The following is a 20833-nucleotide window of genomic DNA, read 5'->3' as shown; positions in this document are numbered from 1 at the left end:
TCTATTAGTTTGTTCGAAGCAGTTTTTTCTATTTGCTTGTTTTTGAGGAAAGATAGGCTGATATCGGATGCTAATTTGAGAAACATTCAATCAGTGATAAAATTTTTGATAATGTTGCCGATCAAAAGTACAAGAATTGTTTTTATGGAAAAACAGTTTTTAACGAATCGTTTCCTTCTCTGCTAAGTCACATGTGATGGGTAGTCATCCGTTGCTCATCATTAGTTGCTATTTGTTGACTCAAAGTTGAATACAACGTTGTTATACAAAGTTGAATCAGTTCTTAATTTTTTTTCTTAAAAATGAATGCATTCAATGATTTGCCGATTGTGTTGGTTGCTATTTGAATTAACCCACGAGCATAACTTTGCTTTGCTCTAATTTATTTGATTCGTTAATTTCAGAGATTGATTGGTTAGTATTGGAATCAAGCAATGAGACGACGGTGAAGGTCGAAAGGAAGGTCACCGCTTTTGTCGACATTATGAACCACAGATTAAACACATTGAGTTATTTAAATATCGATCAATCATTGTTAAACCCACCCTAATCAAAACCAATCTACTATCGTGGTTGTATGAAGTGTGCATGACAAGAACATCACTGCTTTGTTGCTCCTACTACTGCTGCTGATAGTGTTAACTTGGCACAGTTAATAAAAGGTACAGTTAATCATTTCTCTCGTTATTTATATTTGAATATTCTTCAAAATAATGTATGGCAGTTGTTCATGTAGTCAATTATGGGCCTCTTTGGTTACAGTCGTTTTTATCGATCTTTCTGATGAATAGACAATTCTGACCAAATTCAACTTCACCGTTTTAATATTGCTACGGGGAAATTAGAAATTGCTCAAACAAAATTATTAATTGCTCTCGAACGAAGTTGCAAACCTGTTGGTCTTTTTCTTTGCAAAATTTTTGCTTGGCCGATTTGGCTTTTTTGTGCCTTTACCTTTTTTGTTTTTGCGAGATCAAAATTTCTCTCTGATTCGTAATTTTAAGCAGCTGAACTCTAAGTGGCGGCAGTTCACTACTAAAAGTCAATTGAAAAGTGCGCCAAAATTGGTGTCATTGTTTTAACTTTAAATTTTAGTTAATATAATATTATGACGTTATTTGAAGCTCCTTAGTGACTGATGCAGGCTGCAATAGATTCCTAGTCGACTGATGCAGGCTGATCCCACTAGTCGTTCGAGAGCAATCCTTCTGACAATAGTCGGTTATGTTTAATTATTAATAGCCGCCCTCATCTTCTCAGCCGGCTATTATAGCGCTCCTATTTTTTACAATCCAAGAATTGGATTGTATTGGTGATCTGTCTTTTTACAATTCAAAGAATTTGAATTGTATTGGGGCGCTGTCTTTTTTTTAAGATCTGTTCACTCATTTTCATGATTTTTGAAGTCAAATTGGAGTAGTAATTTTGGTCACACCGAAATAGGAAATGGAGCGAAAAAGCGAGTGGTTTTGCGGCGTGAAATTTTTTCGCTCTAAATTTAAAGTAATGTGAGAAAACGGTGTTTGAACAAAATTCGCTTTCTCGCTAGTGGTTTTTTGTTCTCATGTGGCAATTTCACTTTGATTTTTACTGTTTTTTCGATTTTTTGGATCGGATTTTTTTTCTAAATGGTTTTTCCAATCCATTCATAGTCCGTTTTAGGTCTAGGTTTTTAAGTCAATGAAAATTCTTTGAATTGTACGTCAGGACTTGTCCTGCTATGTTTTTTTATTTTTGTAAGATGTTTTCACACTTTTCATGACTTTGAGCTTTCAGAACGGGATGAACAGGTAAAGCTCAGCGGGCATCAACTTTCATTAGTGGCCCTTAGACGCGTTTAATAGTCTTTCAGTTGCTTAGAGTGGCGAAGCTACTGGAAAGGCCGTAATTCAAGGTTAAAAGGTCATTTTTAGGAGTTTTCGAGCCCTCAATGTTCCAATTTTTTGCGTTTTTTGCCAGTTTTCGAATTTTTTGTAGGACCAGTCTAAAATTGAGGTTTGTAAACCTTGATAAAGGTCTTTTCCAAGGCATAATTATTTTCTATGACCGTTTCAAGAGCTATATGTTTTGGTACTCCAAATATAAACACGCAATTTTATACTAATTTTTACAATTTGAAAAGTTTTAATGAGTTTTTTAAAAATTTTTGTGTCATTTTTCGAGCTTTTTCAGCCCTAGGTTTCAAGAAACCTGCTTCAGGGTTTGATAATAGGTTACTACATAGTTTCTAGTGTTAATGGAATGGTTTTTGAACATTTTAACATCACGGGTTTTTGCATTTTTTTTATAAAACTTGCAAGTTTTTTCGAAAGTTTTTGTCATTTTTTAGGTTTCTCAATCATCAGAGGCCACGGAGTTTCCTCTACGGTTTAAAAGTAGGTTACTCCATAGTTTCTAGTGGCAATGAATAGGTAACTGCACATTTTTCTAGAGGTAATGGATTGGTTATCACTTTTTTAATAACATGAGTTTTTGTAATATTTTGATAAAAATTAATTGTTTTTTTTTTTCAATGTTTCTGGAAATTGTTATGTTCCAAATTTATTAACACTTATGAGCCAGTGAAACTGTATAAGGTTTGAAATAAAAATACTTTATAGTTCCTGGAGAAAATGAAACAGTTCTGAAGATGTTAATATCACGAATTTTAGCATTATTTTGTTAAAATTTTTAATTGTTTTTTAATTCTGAAATTTTTTGCCGTTTCTGAGTTGAACTATCTTTACTGGCCAAAAACACTGTTTAGGTTTTGCAGAAGAGTTATATGGCAGAAAACCACGGACCAAAAAATGGTTTTGAACATCTTATTGCCGCAAAATTTAGAAACTTCAAATTTTGCGCTTGTCAGTTTCTTTGAAGCGTTCGTCAAATTTCTCGAGTTTATCTATCTTTAGTGGAGTCTCTTTCATGTCTTGTGCGTGAGTAAATGAATATATTGAATTGTATCATATTTGGCCTTCATGATAAAAGCTTCAAGAGTTTTATCCATGATTATTTTCTTATTTAATTTGTTTGATTATTTTAGTTTCTCAAATTTGAGATTGTCTTATTGCTGGGATTGTTCATTTGATCTGCTGATCAGGTTCTCATTAATTCTCAGTATTTTATTCAATTCATTGGATTGTATTTCAGGACTTGTCCTGCTATGTTTTTTACTCCGTCGAACAAAAAAAAATGTTTCGCTTTACCTCATTTTGCCGCTTTTTCAACATTTTGCGTGAAATCTTTTTGGCTTCACTAGTCTAGTTTCTCTCTTCTCTCATTCTGCTAAAAGTGATTTTGAACATCAGTTGCTCAGCAAAGCAATTCAAAATGAAAAGAGTCAGTATAAAAAATTGAAGTGAGAAGTAGAAACGGGATAAATCCATAAAGCCCAATTTTAGGTGCCCGCTATTGGAACGTCGAACCTATAAGTCCTAGCTACCATCTCTAATGCTTATTGGTATTGATAGTAGCCTCTGTCTAAGAAACAGAAGTATGTTCAATTACGAAATGCCATCAAAATTAATCGGACTTAAAAGATGTTTTTGTACAAAATCTTTTTTTCAATATCTTCTATTCTTTCAATCCCAATCATGCTTATTGGAATCAACGGCGGCTATTTACCGGCAATCTTCCGGGTATGTGTATTTTAGTCATGTTGGTTTTTCACTAGGCCATTTTCCGCCTGATCGTTTAGTCTTGCTGAGTTTACTTGTAAATTTTCAGAAACAGGATAAACTGTTTAAGCCCGAGGGCATTTGGTTACTCTGAACCTTTCCTTGCTGGTCTCCAGTTTTACAGTTAGCCAAAACTGCATAAATTATGCCGTTTGCTAAAATGATTTTTTTTCCATGGCCGTAGAGGCCATTTTGTTAATCTTGAATTGCCTCCCCTCATCACTCTAAGTCTCACCCGGGCCCTAGAATTTTCACTAAGGTCAAGCTAGCTATAAGCAAATATAACTGCATGGCAGTCATTCGAGAGGAATTGTCCAATGATAGACGGTTGTTTGTTGTTTTTAATAGTGCAAATTCTCTTTGTTTTAATTCTTTGTTTTTTACAGTTCAAAGTATTTGGATTGTATTTGTGTGCTGTCTTTTTTTAAAGATTGGTCACAATTTTTTTTGGATTTTTCACTTCAGTAAGAAGTCAAATTAGAGTTATGATTGCAATCTGTCTTTTAATAACGCATATTTGGAATCGATTGAAACCATCGAAGAGCAGCTAATTTTTTTTACTGACACTTTGTTGTTGTAATATCTAATCGAAAGTTTTACGTTGCCCCTTATTTGTCATTATGCCTTGTCAGCTAATACGATTAATGGCAGTATCAATGGTTGCTTATGATGCATAAATGAACCTAATTAACTGTTTGAATGTATGGCTGGTGGTTTTCATGACTTAGACACTATTTTTTCTCGCAATATCTTAAATAATTTTGAGTTTTTAGTATGTGTTGTACTTTCTGCAGTCTCATTACAGATAAATCTAATCGGGTGCTAATGTTAATCATCTTATTCTATTTAAATATTTCAGTTCATGGCTAATTTTTTCTATGACCTTGACTTGCATGGTTTTCAGGAAATATCGAATTTTTGATTGCTGATTTTGTTGTCTTTTTTTCTCAGTGTACGTAATGACAAGTATTATCAGCTGCTGAGGATGACTAAATTGGTTTAATTAATCGTTTCAGTTCATAGATTTTGCGCTCTATGACTTATGCGCTGTTAGTTTTCAAAAGCAAGATCAACTGTTTGATCTCGAGGGCATTTGGTTGCTCTGAACGTTTCTTTGCTAGTCTCCAATTGTACAGTTCGCCAAAACTGCATAATTTATGCAGTTTGCTGTAATGATTTAATTCCATTGTCATAGAGGTTTTTGTTAAGCTAGGAGTGCCTCCACTCATCATCCTGAGTGTCACCCGGACCCTAGAATTTTCTGCGGCCCCCACGGGGCAAAGCTTCCCTATAATCACGGGGCAAAGCTATAATCAAAGACAACAGAATGGCAGTAATTTAAGAGGAATTATCCGATGTTATACGGTTGTTCGTTGTTTTTAATAGCCGCAAAACGCTAGCTGAGGAGGCCGTTGTTGGCCACCTTTTATTTTTTTACAATCCAAAGTATTTGGATTGTATTGGTGTGCTGTCTTTTTTTAAGGATTGGTCACACTTTTTCGGCTTTTTCGCTTCAGAGAGAAGTCAAATTAGAGTGATGATTGCAATCACGTCGGAAAAGTAAAGGGAGCGAAAATTTGAGCAGGTTTGAAGCTTGATTTTTCCCAAGCACCTTTGAAACGGAGTGAGAAATTGATATTTGAACAAATATTAGGTTTTTGAAAGCAATTTTTTACCGTGCGGCATTTTGACTGCTGTTTTCAGTGTTTCTGCGCTTGAGTATTTCTAGTATGATACATATGTCTTCTAATAACGCATATTTGGAATCGCTTGAACCCATCGGCGCGCAGCTATTTTTTTTTTACTGTGACACTTTGTTGTTGTTGTCTAATCGAAAATTTTATTTTTGCCCCTTATTTGTCATTATGCCTTGTCAGCTTAATTGATTTATGACACTACCATTGGTTGCTAACGAGGCATGAATGAACCTAAATAATTGTTTGAATGTATGGCTGGTGATTTTCATGACTTTGACACTATTTGTTCTTGCAATATCTAAAGTGAGTGAGTTTTGAGTACGTGTTGTACTTTTTGCTGTCTCATTATGGGAAAATCTCATCAGTTGCTAATGAGAATCGTGTTAATCTATTTAATTTTCTCAGTTCATGACTAATTATTTCTATGACTTTGACTTTCATTGTTTTCAGTAAATATCGAGTTTTTGATTGCTGAAATTGTTGTTTTTTCTCAGTCTCCTTAATGAGAAGTATTATCCGTTCCTGAGTATGCCTAAATTAGTTTAATTAATCGTTTCAGTTCATAGATATTGCTTTCTATGACTTATTCGCTGTTAGTTTTTTTAAAAAAATTTATTGAATTTTTTAGTTTTTAGTATTTGTTTATTTATTGCCGTTTTATCACTATATCCCATTTTACAGATTCCAACAGTTGTTCTCGGGTGATAAATTTTTCTAATTATTTGCTTCAGTTCATTGCGGTCGTTTATAGGATTATGACACTTGGTTTTTGAAAAATAAAAGTTAATGTTTTGGTCTTACGTGTTTTTTGGCGATCTTATTGCTTAGTCTCAAAAATAACAAATTCTTATTGGCACTTTACTGCGGCGTAATTTGAATCAGTTTTTTTATTTCAGCCAAGGTTTGTTATTTTTGAGATAGCTTTTGCTTTCGAAATATTTGTTTTTTGCGAATTTTGCCATCATTTGTAGTTCTGTTGACAGTTAGTCAGCCATTAGTTTGCGCCTTTTTTGCTTTATCTGTTTATATGTTATTGATTCCTACAAAGTCGTAATATGTATTATTTCTTAGGACTCTTAGGGTCAATAAGTTGTTGAGAGTTTTAGGGATTCTTAAAAGAGTAAATCTTTGAAAAATGAACTTTCCTAAGTGTTTTGAGATTTTTTTTGTTCTTTTGCGCATAAACGGTGTAGGTCGAAAGGAAGGTCACCGCTTTTGTCGACATTATGAACCACAAATTAAACACATTGTGTTATTTAAATATCGATCAATCCTTGTTAAACCCACCCTAATCGAAACCAATCTACTATCGTGTTCTTAACTTGGTACAGTTAATAAAAGTTACAGTTAATCATTTCTCTCGTTATTTATATTAAACTTTTGAATATTCTTCAAAATAATATATAGCAGTTGTTCATGTAGTCAATTATGGGCCTCTTTGGTTAAAGTCGTTTTTACCGATCTTTCTAATGAACAATTCCGACCAAATTTAACTTCACCGTTTTAATATTGCTGCAGGGAAATGAGAAATTGCTCAAACAAAGTGATTAATTGCTCTCGCACGAAATTGCAAACCTGTTTGTCTTTTCTTGCAAAATTTTTGCTTGGCAGATTTGGCTTTTCGAATGACTTCTGTGCCCTTACCTTTTCAATGCCGCATTTTTAAAGTGGCGGCAGTTCACTACTAAAAGTCAATTGAAATGTGCGCCAAAATTGGTGTCAATGTTTTAGTTATTATAATATGACGTCATTTGAAGCTCCTTACTGACTGATGCAGGCTGCAGTAGATTCCTAGTCGACTGATGCAGGCTGATCCCACTAGTCGTTCGAGAGCAATCCTTCTGACAATAGTCGGTTATGTTTAATTATTAATAGCCGCCCTCATCTTCTCAGCCGGCTATTATGGCGCTCCTAATTTTTTTTACTTCGTCGAACAAAAAAATGTTTTGCTTTACCTCATTTTGCCGCTTTTTCAACATTTTGCGTGAATTTTTTTGGCTTCACTAGGCTAGTTTCTCTCCTCTCTCATTCTGCTAAATGTGATTTTGAACATCAGTTGCTCAGCAAAGAAATTCAAAATGAAAAGAGTCAGTATAAAAAATTGAAGTGAGAAGTAGAAACTGGATAAACCCATAAAGCCCAATTTAGATGCCCGCTATTTGAACGTCGTTCCTATAAGTCTCAGCTACCATCTCTAATGCTTATAGGTATTGATAGTAGCCCCTATGGCCTCTCTCTATGAAACAGGAGTATGTTCTACTACGAAATGCCATCAAAATTAATCGGACTTTGTACAAAAATCTTTTCTTTCAATATCTTTTCTTTCAATCCCAATTATGCTTCTTGGAATCAGCGGCGGCTATTTACCGGCAATATGGCGGGTGTGTTTATTTTGGTCTAATCGCTTTTTTACTGTGTCATTTTCCGCCTGATCGTTTGGTCTGGCTGAGTTAACTTGTAGTTTTCAGAAACTGTTTGAGCCCGAGGGCATTTGGGTTGCTCTGAACCTTTCCTTGCTGGTCTCCAATTATAGTTAGCCAAAACTGCATAAATTATGGAGTTTGCTAAAATGATTGATTTCCATGGCCGTAGAGGCCATTTTGTTAAGCTTGAATTGCCTCCCCTCATCACCCTAAGTCTCAGCCGGGCCCTAGAATTTTCTGCTGCCCCCTCGGGGCAAAGCTTCACTAAGGTCAAGCTAGCTATAAGCAAATATAAATGCATGGCAGTCATTTGAGAAGAATTATCCGATGTTAGACGGTTGTTCATTGCTTTTTAATAGCCGCATAGAGCTAGCTGAGGAGGCCGTTGTTGGCCACCTTCTATTTTTTTTACAATCCAAAGTATTTGGATTGTATTGGTGTGCTGTCTTTTTTTAAGGATTGGTCACACTTTTTCGGCTTTTTCGCTTCAGAGAGATTAGAGTGATGATTGCATTCACGTCGGAAAAGTAAAGGGAGCGAAAATTCGAGCAGGTTTGAAGCTTCATTTTTCCCAAGCACCTTTGAAACGGAGTGAGAAATTGATATTTGAACAAATATTAGGTTTTTGAAAGCAATTTTTTACCGTGCGGCATTTTGACTGCTGTTCTCAGTGTTTCTGCGCTTGAGTATTTTTAGTATGATACATATGTCTTCTAATAACGCATATTTGGAATCGTTTGAACCCATCGGCCCGCAGCTATTTTGTTGTTGTAAAATCTAATCGAAAATTTGATATTTGCCCCTTATTTGTCATTATGCCTTGTCAGCTTATTTGATTAATGACACTAGCATTGGTTGCTAATGAAGCATAAATGAACCTAAATAATTGTTTGAATGTATGGCTGGTGATTTTCATGACTTTGACACTATTTGTGCTCGCAATATCTAAAATGAGTGAGTTTTGAGTACGTGTTGTACTTTTTGCTGTCTCATTATGGGAAAATCTCATAAGTTGCTAATGAGAATCATCTTAATCTATTGAATTGTTCCAGTTCATGGCTAATTATTTCTATGACTATTTGCTTCAGATCAGTGCGGTCGTTTCTAAGATTTTGACACCTGGTTTTTGAAAAATAAAAGTTGATGTTTTGGTCTTAAGTGTTTTTTTTGCGATCTTATTGCTTAATCTTAAAAATAACAAATTCTTATCGGCCTTTTAGTGCGGCGTAATTTGAATCAGTTTTTTCTTTCAGCCAGCTTTTTTATTTTTGAGATATCATTTGCTTTCGAATTTTTTGCGAATTTTGCCATCATTTGTAGTTCTATTGACAGTTTGTCAGCCATTAGTTTGCGCCTTTTTTGCTTTATATGTTTATCTGTTATTGATTCCTACAAGGTTGTATTTTGTATTATTTATAAGTGCTCGTAGGGTCAATATTATTTTCATAAGTTGTTGATAATTTTAGGGATTCTTAAAACACTAAATCTTGGAAAGTGTTTTGAGATTTTTTTGTTCTTTTGCGCATATAAGATTAGGGGATTTGTTGACTGTCTTAGTTTGCTGTTGCCATAACAATTTAATTGTTGGGTCATTATTTAATTCACTTCTGTGGATTGTATTTCAGCCTGTCTCCTGCTATGATTTTTTATTTCGTCAAGATTTTGTAACGACCACATGACGTCACAATCCAAATCTGCTTTTTGTTAATCGGTTGATTCAATTTGAATGCAATTGCGTGCGTGACGTCACCTTTACACTTACTGGAGGGAGCTTTGTTCATATGCGTGATTAAATTTTTGGTCAAACGCGACTTTCCTCACTCTCGAAAATGACTTTCTCACTCTAAAATTAACTTTTCTTTACGTTTATTCAAAGAGATAAAGTCAATTGAGTGCGTGTCACTCTAATTGAAGGGTATTTGAGGGCATCTAATAGAAGCTGCAATAAGTTAAACAGATTATTAATCAAATTATAACATCTCAGCTTTTGGTTTTTTTAGTCTGTTTCTTTTACTAATTTTTGAGACTACAGGCCTACGAAGCTATTTTTACGGCTATTTTTTGGCAATCTGCAAGCCATGTTTTTAAATTCTCTTTGTTTCCTCCGTGGTTTTACTGTAACACTCATTTTAGTCTATCTGCAGTTTGGAAATTTTTAGAATTGCTAGCACTCAATAACGGTTCGGAATTTGTTCAACAAATTTACGCAATGTTGTGAATTTGGTCAAATTCAAAGGAGCAAAAGGAAAAAAGGATAGACGCAACCCGGTCCTTAAGTCATAGTGCGTTAAGTTATCAGAGTTTATAGGTGAAGCTTGATTGTTTTTAATATATATGCTCAATCTCTGATTGGGTATTTCAAAATTGCCATGATCGGCAACGGCTACGAGATAGCTATTTTGTGTTTCATGGACCCTTTAATGAAATTTATCCTCCGTGAATGGAACTAATAACTCTTATTAATAACCGCACAGCGATAGCTGGGGCTATTATTGGCCTTGTCTTTGTTTTTTTACAATTCAAATTATTGGGGCGCCGTTTTCTTTAAGATGTGTTCACACATTTTTCACTGACTTTAACCCAGCGGGGATTAAGTTTTATTAGAGGCCCAAAGTGGGGTTTAGTAGTCTTTCAAGTGCTTAGAGTGGCGCAGCTGCTGGGATGGCCTCAATGTAAGGTTTAAATGTCATTTTTAGGAGTTTTGGCTCAAAATGGTGCAATTTTTCATGTTTCTTTGGGGTTTTTGGAGTTTTCTGTTTGATTAGTATTAGGTTGAAGTTTTTAAAAATTGATGAAGGCCTTTTGCGATACAAAATTACTTGTTTTAGCCTTTTTATGAGCTATATGTTTCGGTACCACAAACACAAACGCGCAAAATGATACTAATTGTTGCAGTTTTTTTCAAGTTTTTTGAAAATTTTTTTCGTTTAGAGTTTTTCCAGCCTTAGCGGCCAGGGAATCTCCTGTAAGGTTCGATAATAGGGAATGGCAATGTTTCTAGTAACAATGGGTTGATTTTCAAGTTGGTTTTCAACATTTTAGTGTCTCGAATTTCAGCATTTTTTTGATAAAATCTGCAATTTCTTTAAGGTTTCCTAAAGTTTTTGTCAATTTTTGATATTTGTCCCTTATCAAGTGCCAGAAAACTGATTCCGCGGTCTGATAAAAAGTTACTGCACGGTTGTTAGTATCAGTGGATTTGTTTTCAACAATTTAACCTTTGGAATTTTAGAAACTTTTTGATAAAATTTGCAGTTTTTTTCAAGATTTTTCAAAACATTTCTTTTATTCAGTTTTTCTTGCCCCAGGCAACCTCATCCAGGGTCTGAATGTATGTTATTAAATAGTTGCTAGGGGGTTATTGAAACGTTTTCAACAATTTAACCTTTGGAATTTTAGAAACTTTTTGATAAAATTTGCAATTTTTTCAAGATTTTTCAAAACATTTCTTTTATTCATTTTTTCTTGCCCCGGGTAACCTCATCCGGGGTTTGAATGTATGTTATTAAATAGTTGCTAGGGGGTTATTGAAACGTTTTCAACAAATTAATAGAACGAATTTCTTTATTTTTGAAATTTGAAATTTCTAATTATTGCCTATCGATCTTTGAGCCAATGAATTTTTCAACGCTTGGTTTCAGGTCTTGCAGATACAATACTGGACTGATTACAAAAGTTGGTTTTGAACGTATTTTTGAAATAGGTATATTTAAAGGGATCAAATTATGCCTTAGGGGTAAAAGCTTCGAGAGTTTTGCAATGAGTATATTTTTGTTTAGTTTGTTTGATTGTTTTAGTTTCTCAATTTTTTTGAGATGATTTTGTTTGTGTTTTGGCCGGCATTGTTCAATTGATCTGCCGGCCAGGTAGAGTACGGCTAAGTTTTTAGCTCAATCCTTTGAATTGTATTTCAGGACTTGTCATGCTATGTTTTTACAATTCAAAGAATTTGAATTGTATTGGGGCGCTGTCTTTTTTTTAAGATCTGTTCACACATTTTCATGATTTTTGAAGTCAAATTGGAGTGGTGATTTTGGTCACACCGAAACAGGAAGTGGAGCGAAAAAGCGAGTGGTTTTGCGGCGTGAAAGTTTTCGCTCTAAATTTAAAGTAGAGTGAGAAAACGGTGTTTGAACAAAAATTCGATTTCTCGCTAGTGGTTTTTTGTTCACGTGCGGCAAGTTCACTTTGATTTTCACTGTTTTTTCGATTTTTTGGATCGGATTTTTTTCTAAATGGTTTTCCCGATCCATTCATTGTCCGTTCTAGGTCTAGTTTTCTGTTAAGTCAATGAAAATTCTTTGAATTGTACGTCAGGACTTGTCCTGCTATGTTTTTTATTTCGTCGTCGCGATTTTTGTTACGACCATATGACGTCACAACCACTTCAAATCTCCCTTTTGTTCATTCGTTCATGCAATTTCAATTGAAGTACGTGCGTGACGTCATATTTTGATCTTAGTGGAGCAATTTTTTTGTTCATTTGCGTGATTAAATTTTTGGTCACACTTGACTTACCTCTTTCTCAAAAATGACTTCCTCACTTTGAAATTGACTTTTATTTACTTTAATTCAAAGCGGTAAGGTCAAATGGGTGTGTGTAACTCTAATTGAAGGTTATTTAAGATCAGCTATTTGAGGCAGCAAAAACTTATTTAGATTTTTAATCAAAAATTAATATATCAGTCTTTAATGAATAGACGAATTTCTTTGGTCTGTCTCTTTTTTTTTTTACTTTTTTGAGACTGCAGATCTACGAAGCGATTGCGGCTGTTTTCTGGCAATCTGCCAGCTATGTTTATTGTTACAGTAGTTTAAATTGAAGCTAGAAACCTTTTTCTGATCAGCCCTTACATCCTTTTGATCCCTTTTCCCATTTTTTTAAGGAATTGAGGTATTGAAAACTCAAATCAAGAATACTGGCTTTAAAAATTTATGAAATAAGTGAGTGGATTCTAGGGATAATTTGTAGTCACTTGATGATAATTGTGTTGTTTGACAGACTTGTGCTACGAGGTCACAATTAGATAATGCAAGATGAGGATCTCACTGGGTGACAGCTTCAGCCATATAACTGCTAATACCCTCATCATTGGGTTTGCCTTCCTCTGTCTCTACTCTGCATTCAATGCAGTCGCCAATACATCCGAGCTAGTTCTCAACAGGTCCGCATTTCCCTTTATTTTGCTCCGGCATATTAAGTACGAAAGTCGAATTATCGATGAGTTTTAAGTGCTCCGGTATAAACTGGTGACTGTTCTCGTTTATTAATAGCCGCACAGCGATAGCTGGGGCTGTTATTGGCCTTCTTTTGGTTTTTTTTTACAATTCAAAGAATTTGAATTGTATTGGGGCGCTGTCCTTTTACGACTCGAAGAGGAGTATTGGAGAAGTCCTTTTTTTAAATCAATTTTATTGGAGTGATTTTTGAAGCGGGAAATGAAACGCGTGAAAAAATTTGGAGTGATTTTGGTGCTGAACAAAAGTGAAGAGCGGAGCGAAAAGAGAGTGGTTTTTGTTCATACCGCTGTTTTTGAGAGAGCGAGAAATTGATGTGTGAAAAATTTTTCTCTAAGCGATCGAATTTTTTTTTTGTTCACGTGCGGCATTTTAAAGCAGTTTTTTTTAATTTATTTTGGTTAAGAGGTTTTTATAATTTGGTTTTAATTTTAAGCTGGTTTCGGTAGTGGTTTGAAGGTTTCTGGAAATTCATATGAATTTTATGATAATTCGGAGGTTTTTAATGAATTTTGCTGATTTTCGGGCTAATTTTTGCGTTTTCTTGACGATTATTTTGTTTTACTGGCTCAAATGGGTCTTGAAGAAACCCCTTCTACTTGATAAAATTTATGATAACAATTGGTTACAGTTTTGTGGGTAAGAATCATTTTTTGTTGTGAAATATGACAAAAAAATGGCGAAAATTTGAACTATTTCTCTGAATTTTTTTTTGCAGTTTTTCGGGTTTTCTGTTTCTTGGAGACAAGTTTCTTAGACTATTATTACTTGTCTATTGTTTTGCGAGCATCTGGATACCCTTTTGGCTGAAGGGATATTTTCTTTTGATTTATATGTTTTTTGAAATATTAAAAAATTTAGTAAATTTTTCCAGTTTTTCAGTGAAAGTTGTTTTTGAAAGAGCTTTTTCATAATTTAGCCTAAAGTATTTTTTTCAAAATTCACCTAAGTGGTTTTTTTAAGTACTATTTGTTTTGATGAAGTTATTTTGGCAGAGATAGTTTTTTCGGGATCTCAATTTATAACAAAATTTGATCAGATTTTTCATCATATTTTAACAGATTTGATTTTATTGTTTTTACTTTTTTGCTTCATGACTTTGTTTCAAGATAATCATAATTTAGTGAAGGCAAGTTTTGTTTGACGAGTAGTTGGATGGCGTTTAAATGGATTTTCACTTCGAGTCGTTTCCGGAATTCTTCCGGCTATGTTTTTTTTTAAGATCTGTTCACACATTTTAATGATTTTTGAAGTCAAATTGGAGTAGTGATTTTGATCACGCCGAAACAGGAAATGGAGCGAAAAGCGAGTGGTTCTGCGGCGTGAATTTTTTTCGCTCTAATTTCAAAGTAGAGTGAGAAAACGGTGTTTGAACAAAAATTCGGTTTCTCGGTAGTGGTTTTTTGTTCACATGCGTCAATTTCACTCTGATTTTTACTGTTTTTCGATTTTTTAGATCGGATTTTTTTCTAAATGGTTTTCCCAATCCATTCACAGCTCATTCTAGGCCTAGCTTTTTGTATGAATTAAATTTTTATTTCTCGCCAGTGGTTTTTTTGTTCACATGCGGCATTTTGACATTGATTTTCTGTGTGTTTCTTATTTTTTTGTTCTGATTTTTTTCAGTTCACTCATAGTCCATTCTAGGTCTAGTGTTTCTGTTTAGTCAATGAAAAGTCTTTGAATTGTACGTCTGGACTTGTCCTGCTATGTTTTTTTATTTCGTTGTCATGATTTTTGTTACGACCATATGACGTCACAATCACTTCAAATCTGCTTTTTGTTCATTCGTTCATGCAATTTGAACTGAATTGCATGCGTGACGTCATTTTTCGCTCTTATGGAGCGAGTTTTTTTGTTCATGCAAGTGATTAAATTTTGGTCACACTTGACTTACCTCACTCTCAAAAATGACTTCCTCACTTTGAAATTGACTTTTATTTACTTTAATTCAAAGAGATAAGGTCAAATGGGTGTGTGTCACTCTAAATGAAGGTTATTTGAGATCAGCTATTAGAGGCAGCAATAACTTATACAGATTTTTAATCAAAATATAACCTGTCAGCCTTCAATAAAAAGACAAATTTTTTTGGTCTGTCTTTTTTACTGTTTTTTTTTAGACTGCCGATCTACGAATTTATTGCGGCTATTTTCTGGCTATCTGCCAGCTATGTTTTATGAAGTCCGTTTGCTTTTTTCTCTAGAACTGCAACTTTATAAAGAAAACAAGGAGCTTCAGAAAAAAATGAATGGAAGAAGTATGTTCTAGTCTATTTTCCCTCTCTCTTTCTCTCCTGTTGGGCTATTCATTGTTCTTTTTCGGGGTTTTCAATTGTCCAATTAAGGCTTTTGAGAATAATTAATTTTCAATGAGCTGGCAGCAGAGGATCATAGCCTTCACGGGATTTGTGATAAAGTTTGAATTATTTCAAATGCTAAAAATAAAAGGGTGTTAACTTGAATTTAGCTCCTGCTTCACTTTTAATAGCCGCACAGCTATAGCCGGGGCTATTATTGGCCTTCTCCTGGTTTTTTTAGAATTCAAAAAATTTGAATTGTATTGGGGCGCTGTCTTTTTACGACTCGAAGAGGAGTATTGGAGAAGTCCTTTTTACAATTCAGAGAATTTGAATTGTATTGGGGCGCTGTTTTTTTTAAGATCTGCTCACACATTTTCATGATTTTTGAAGTCAAATTGGAGTAGTGATTTTGGTCACGCCGAAACAGGAAATGGAGCGAAAAAGCGAGTGGTTTTGCGGCGTGAATTTTTTCGCTCTAATTTGAAAGTAGAGTGAGAAAACGGTGTTTGAACAAAATTTCGATTTCTCGGTAGTGGTTCTTTGTTCACATGCGGCAATTTAACTCTGATTTCTACTGTTTGTTCAATTTTTGGATCGGTTTTTTTTTCTAAATGGTTTTCCCAATCCATTCAAAGCTCATTTTAGGCCTAGTTTTTTGTTTGAATTAAATTTTCATTTCTCGCTAGTGGTTTTTTTGTTCACATGCGGCATTTTGACATTGATTTTCTGTTTTTCTTGTTTTTCATCTGATTTTTTCAAAATGGTTTTTTCAATTCGCTCATAGTCCATTCTAGGTCAAGTTTTTCTGTTATTCTTTCAATTGTACGTCAGGACTTGTCCTGCTATGTTTTTTTTAATCAATTTTTGGAGTGAATTTTGAAGCGGGAAATGAAACGCGTAAAAAAATTTGGAGTGATTTTGGTGCTGAACAAAAGTGAAGTGAGGCGTGAAATGTTAGTGGTTTTTTTCACACCGCTGTTTTTGAGAGAGCGAGAAATTGATGTGTGAAAAAATTGTTTTCTAAGCGAGCGAAATTTTTTTGTTCACGTGCGGCTTTTAAAAGCAGTTTTTTTGGCATTTTTTGAAGGTTATGAGGTTTGATCATGATATTGTATTAGTTTAATTTTTGTTAGGAATTGAAGGTTTCAGGTAGTTAATTTGATTTTTAATGCTAATTTGGAGGTTTTCGATCAGTTTTGCTGATTTTTAGACGAAATTTAACGATTTTTTACCTGTTTTTTTGTTTTACTGCTTTAAGTGGGATTTGATTAGAAGCTTGTTACTTAAGGAATTGTCAGATACCAATTGACTAAAGTTTTGTTTGTATAAATCATTTTTTTCTAAGGAAAAATGACCGAAAAATTGAGAAATTTTAAACCATTTTTCTCATTTTTTGCAGTTCTTTTTTTTTAATCTTACCCACCCTTTTATAACTTGCCCATTGTTTTGAGAGTTTTTCATTGCTCTAATTGAAAAGGAACCTTATTCGGCTTTATTTTTCCTTGTACTATTAAAAAAAACTCATTGAGTTTTTATAGTTTTTTTGTTGAATTTGTTTTTGAATGCCGTTTCTGTTCCTTATTTTTTTATGGCATTTGTGGAGGTTTGGGGTTCATAATAGTTGTTCTAGTTGTTTAGTATTAAGTATGGGCAATATTGGGTATGAATCAATTTTTTGTTGAGAAGTATGACAAAAAATGGCGAAAATTGGAACTATTTCTCTTAATTTTTTTTTGCAGTTTTTCGGGTTTTGTTTTTTGAGACAAGTTTCTTAGACTATTATTACTTGTCTATTGTTTTTTCGAGCATCATGATGCCCTATTGGCTTAAACGATTTTTTCTTTGGATATATATGCTTTTGTGATAGTAAGAAATTTACTTACTTACTTTTTGTGCAAGTTGTTTTCTCAGAGCTTTTTTAGAGCTTTTTTTCATAAGTTGACCTCAAGTATTTTTTAAACATTCACTTAAGTGGTTTTAGTAAGAACTAGTTGTTTTGATGAAGTAATTTTGACAGAGATAGTTATTTCGGTATCTCAAGTTATGACAAAATTTGATCAGATTTTAACAGATTTGATTTTTTTGTTTTTACTTTTTTGTTTTATGGTTTGAGTTCGAGAAAATTATAAATTAGTGGAGGCAAGTTTTTTTTCTGATGAGTAGTTGGATGGCGGTTAAATAGATTTTCACTTCGAGTCGTTTCCGGAATTCTTCCGGCTATGTTTTTAAGATCTGTTCACACATTTTCATGATTTTTTAAGTCAAATTGGAGTAGTGATTTTGGTCACGCCGAAACAGGAAGTCGAGCGAAAAAGCGAGTGGTTTTGCGGCGTGAATTATTTTTGCTCCAAATTTAAAGTAGAGTGAGAAAACGATGTTTGTACAAAAATTGGCTTTCTCGCTAGTGGTTTTTTGTTCACTTGCGGCAATTTCACTTTGATTTTTACTGTTTTTTCGATTTTTTGGATCGGATTTTTTTCTAAATGATTTTTCCAATCCATTCATAGTCCGTTCTAGGTCTAATTTTGTGTTTAGTCAATGAAAATTCTTTGAATTGTACGTCAGGACTTGTCCTGCTATGTTTTTTTATTTCGTCGTCATATGATTTTTGTTGCCACCATTGGACGTCACAGCCACTTTTTGTTCATTCGTTCATGCAATTTCAACTGAATTGCGTGTGTGACATAATTTTTCGCTCTTAGTGGAGCGAGTTTTTTGGTTCTTGCGCGTGATTAAATTTTTTTGTCATACTTGACTTACTCACTCTCAAAAATGACTTCCTCACTTTGAAATTTACTTTTATTTAGTTTAATTCAAAGAGATAAGGTCAAATGGGTGTGTGTCACTCTAAATGAAGGTTATTAGAGATCAGCTAATAGAGGCAGCAATAAATTAAACAGATTTTTAATCAAAATATAACAGATCAGCCCTCAATGAAAAGACAAATTTTTTTGGTCCGTCTTTTTTACTGTTTTTTTAATGCCGATATACGAATCTATTGCGGCTATTTTCTGGCAATCTGCCAGCTATGTTTGTTTTGATTTGATTTTAGCTACCAGTCTACTCATGCCGATGCAGGATTTGGACAGGGTTTTGGCTATACCACTCTTATGCTCTTCAACATATTCTTTGCCCTTGGACCATTCGTAACTCCCTTCCTTGTTCGAGTACTTTTGGACAAAATATCACTGCTCGTTGCCTCGGTCAGTTTTGTCCTATATGCAGCTTCCTTCCTGAAGCCCAATGTGTACGCTTTATATGTGTCAACATCGATATCAGGTTTGTTGCATCTCAGCACAACCGTTTGTCTGAAAGGAAAAACGGATTTATTCTGGTGCTAGACTTATAAATAATGATACAGAGGAACAGTAAACGACGTCAGCCGGCCTTCTGTTTCAGTTTGAACTCTAAACCGGCCTTAAACAGTTTGAACTGTCTGCCGTATTGATTAAACGTGATTCCACTAATTCCTAGTTACACGCAATTGGTTATGACTTTGAGAGAATGGCGCATATAGGCTACTGTTTTTGAGCCGTTTGTCTGTTTGGCTCATTAATAGTTCCGATAGCTATTACTGGCCTTCTCGAGTTTTCGTCGTCAAGATTTTTGTTACGACCATATTACTTCAAATCTACTGTTTGTTCTTTCATGTATGCAATTTTGACTGAATTGCGTGCTTGTCGTCATTTTTCACTCTTAGTGGGGCGAGTTTTTCGTTTCTTTGCGTGAATAGGTTGCTGGTTACCTCACACATGACTTACCCTACTCTCAAAGGGACTCTTGCTTACTTTAATTGAAGTAGATAAGCTTGATTGATTGTGTGTCGTTAATCGAAGCTTATTTGAGGGTAGCTGTTGAAAACAGTAATGTGGAAGACAATTTTATAAAATCAAAATATACCATCTCAGCATTTAGTTAAATTAAAAATTTTTTTCGCAGCCTTTTTATCTTTTGGAGACTGAAGATCTACAAAGCTATCGCAGATAATGTCTGGCAACCTACCAACCATGTTTTTTGGCTGTAGTTTGGTTTTTGTAGAAGTTTTGTCAAAGCTGAATTAATATGTAACCTTCTGGGATTGATTTTAATGTTTCTGAGAACCTAACAAAGCATTTCCTAATTTTTAATAGCCGCGTCAGCAATTCCAGGCGGCTATTATTGCGCTCCTAATTTTTTTTACATTTCAAAGAATTTGATTTGTATTGGGGCGCTGTCTTTTAAGATCTGTTCACACATTTTCATGATTTTTCATGTCAAATTGGAGTAGTGATCTTGGTCACGCCGAAACAGGAAATGGTGCGAAAAAGCGAGTGGTTTTGCGATGTGAAATTTCTTTGCTCTAATTTTAGAGCAGAGTGAAAAAACGGTGTTTGAATAAAAATTCGCTTTCTCGCTGGTGGTTTTTTGTTCACATGTGGCAATTTAATTTCACTTTGATTTTTACTGTTTTTTCGATTTTTTGGATTGGATTTTTTTCTAAATGATTTTTTGAATCCATTCATAGTCCATTCTAGGCCCAGTTTTTTGTTTGAGCCAAATTTCCATTTCTCACTTATAATTTTTTGTTCACATGCGGCATTTTGACATTGATTTTGTTTTTTTTTAATTTTTTGATCTGATTTTTAGAAATGGTTTTCTCAATTTACCCATAGTTCGTTCTAGGTCTAATTTTTTGTATTGTCAATGAAAATTGAAACTTTTTTAATGAACATTTACTAGTTAAAGATCAATAAGGTGCATTTAAGTAGTGCCAAACTTATATGTCCTAATTATTGAGTATTAGTCTTTGAATTTATGATCTCGAAAATCAATTTTGAAAAAGCCCTTTTAGGGGGTTTTTCATTATAGACCGCATGTGTATCATAAAATTGACAGTACGTATCTAACCCAAAAAATCTAGTGGTCTTTTGGTATCTGCGTATCTTGTTTCTTAAGTTGTTTCAATTCATGGAAGGCCACAAGCGTCTATCGTGGCAATTTTCCGACAATCTGCCGGCTCTGTTTAGTTTTTTAATCAGTGTATATTGTAAGGGTTTTGTGATAAATATGTCGAAGCTGCAGTAGTGCGTTTCTGTTACCTGCGTTTGTCAATTTTTGACGTTGTATATGTCTCTTTTATAAATTTGTACAAAAAGAAAACACAGTTCGGTGGGTTGTTTGCTTTTATTCTAATTGTTGTTGGTTAATAGCCGCCCTCATCTTCTCAATCGGCTATTATAGTGCTCCTAATTTTTTTTACATTTCAAAGAATTTGATTTGTATTGGGGCGCTGTCTTTTAAGATCTGTTCACACATTTTCATGATTTTTCATGTCAAATTGGAGTAGTGATCTTGGTCACGCCGAAACAGGAAATGGTGCGAAAAAGCGAGTGGTTTTGCGATGTGAAATTTCTTTGCTCTAATTTTAGAGCAGAGTGAAAAAACGGTGTTTGAATAAAAATTCGCTTTCTCGCTGGTGGTTTTTTGTTCACATGTGGCAATTTAATTTCACTTTGATTTTTACTGTTTTTTCGATT

General features: G+C 34.2%; 1 protein-coding gene across 1 annotated transcript in view; it reads left to right on the top strand.

Moving 5' to 3' along the window:
• The first annotated feature begins 408 nt into the window (after nt 1–408).
• The window catches only part of LOC142341016 (UNC93-like protein MFSD11), a 68606-nt gene continuing 48181 nt past the window's right edge, over nt 409–20833 (top strand). The window contains exons 1-3 of the mRNA XM_075391836.1: nt 409–662; nt 12782–12944; nt 18370–18596. Coding sequence (XP_075247951.1) covers nt 12817–12944; nt 18370–18596 — 355 coding nt within the window. The 5' untranslated portion in view covers nt 409–662; nt 12782–12816. The remainder of the gene's footprint in view (nt 663–12781; nt 12945–18369; nt 18597–20833) is intronic.

Source organism: Convolutriloba macropyga, chromosome 6 (assembly GCF_964194025.1).
Source record: "Convolutriloba macropyga chromosome 6, txConMacr16.3, whole genome shotgun sequence".
Taxonomy (NCBI): domain Eukaryota; kingdom Metazoa; phylum Xenacoelomorpha; order Acoela; family Convolutidae; genus Convolutriloba; species Convolutriloba macropyga.
Note: the sequence above shows the minus strand (reverse complement) of the source record. Positions and strands in the feature narration are given on the sequence as shown.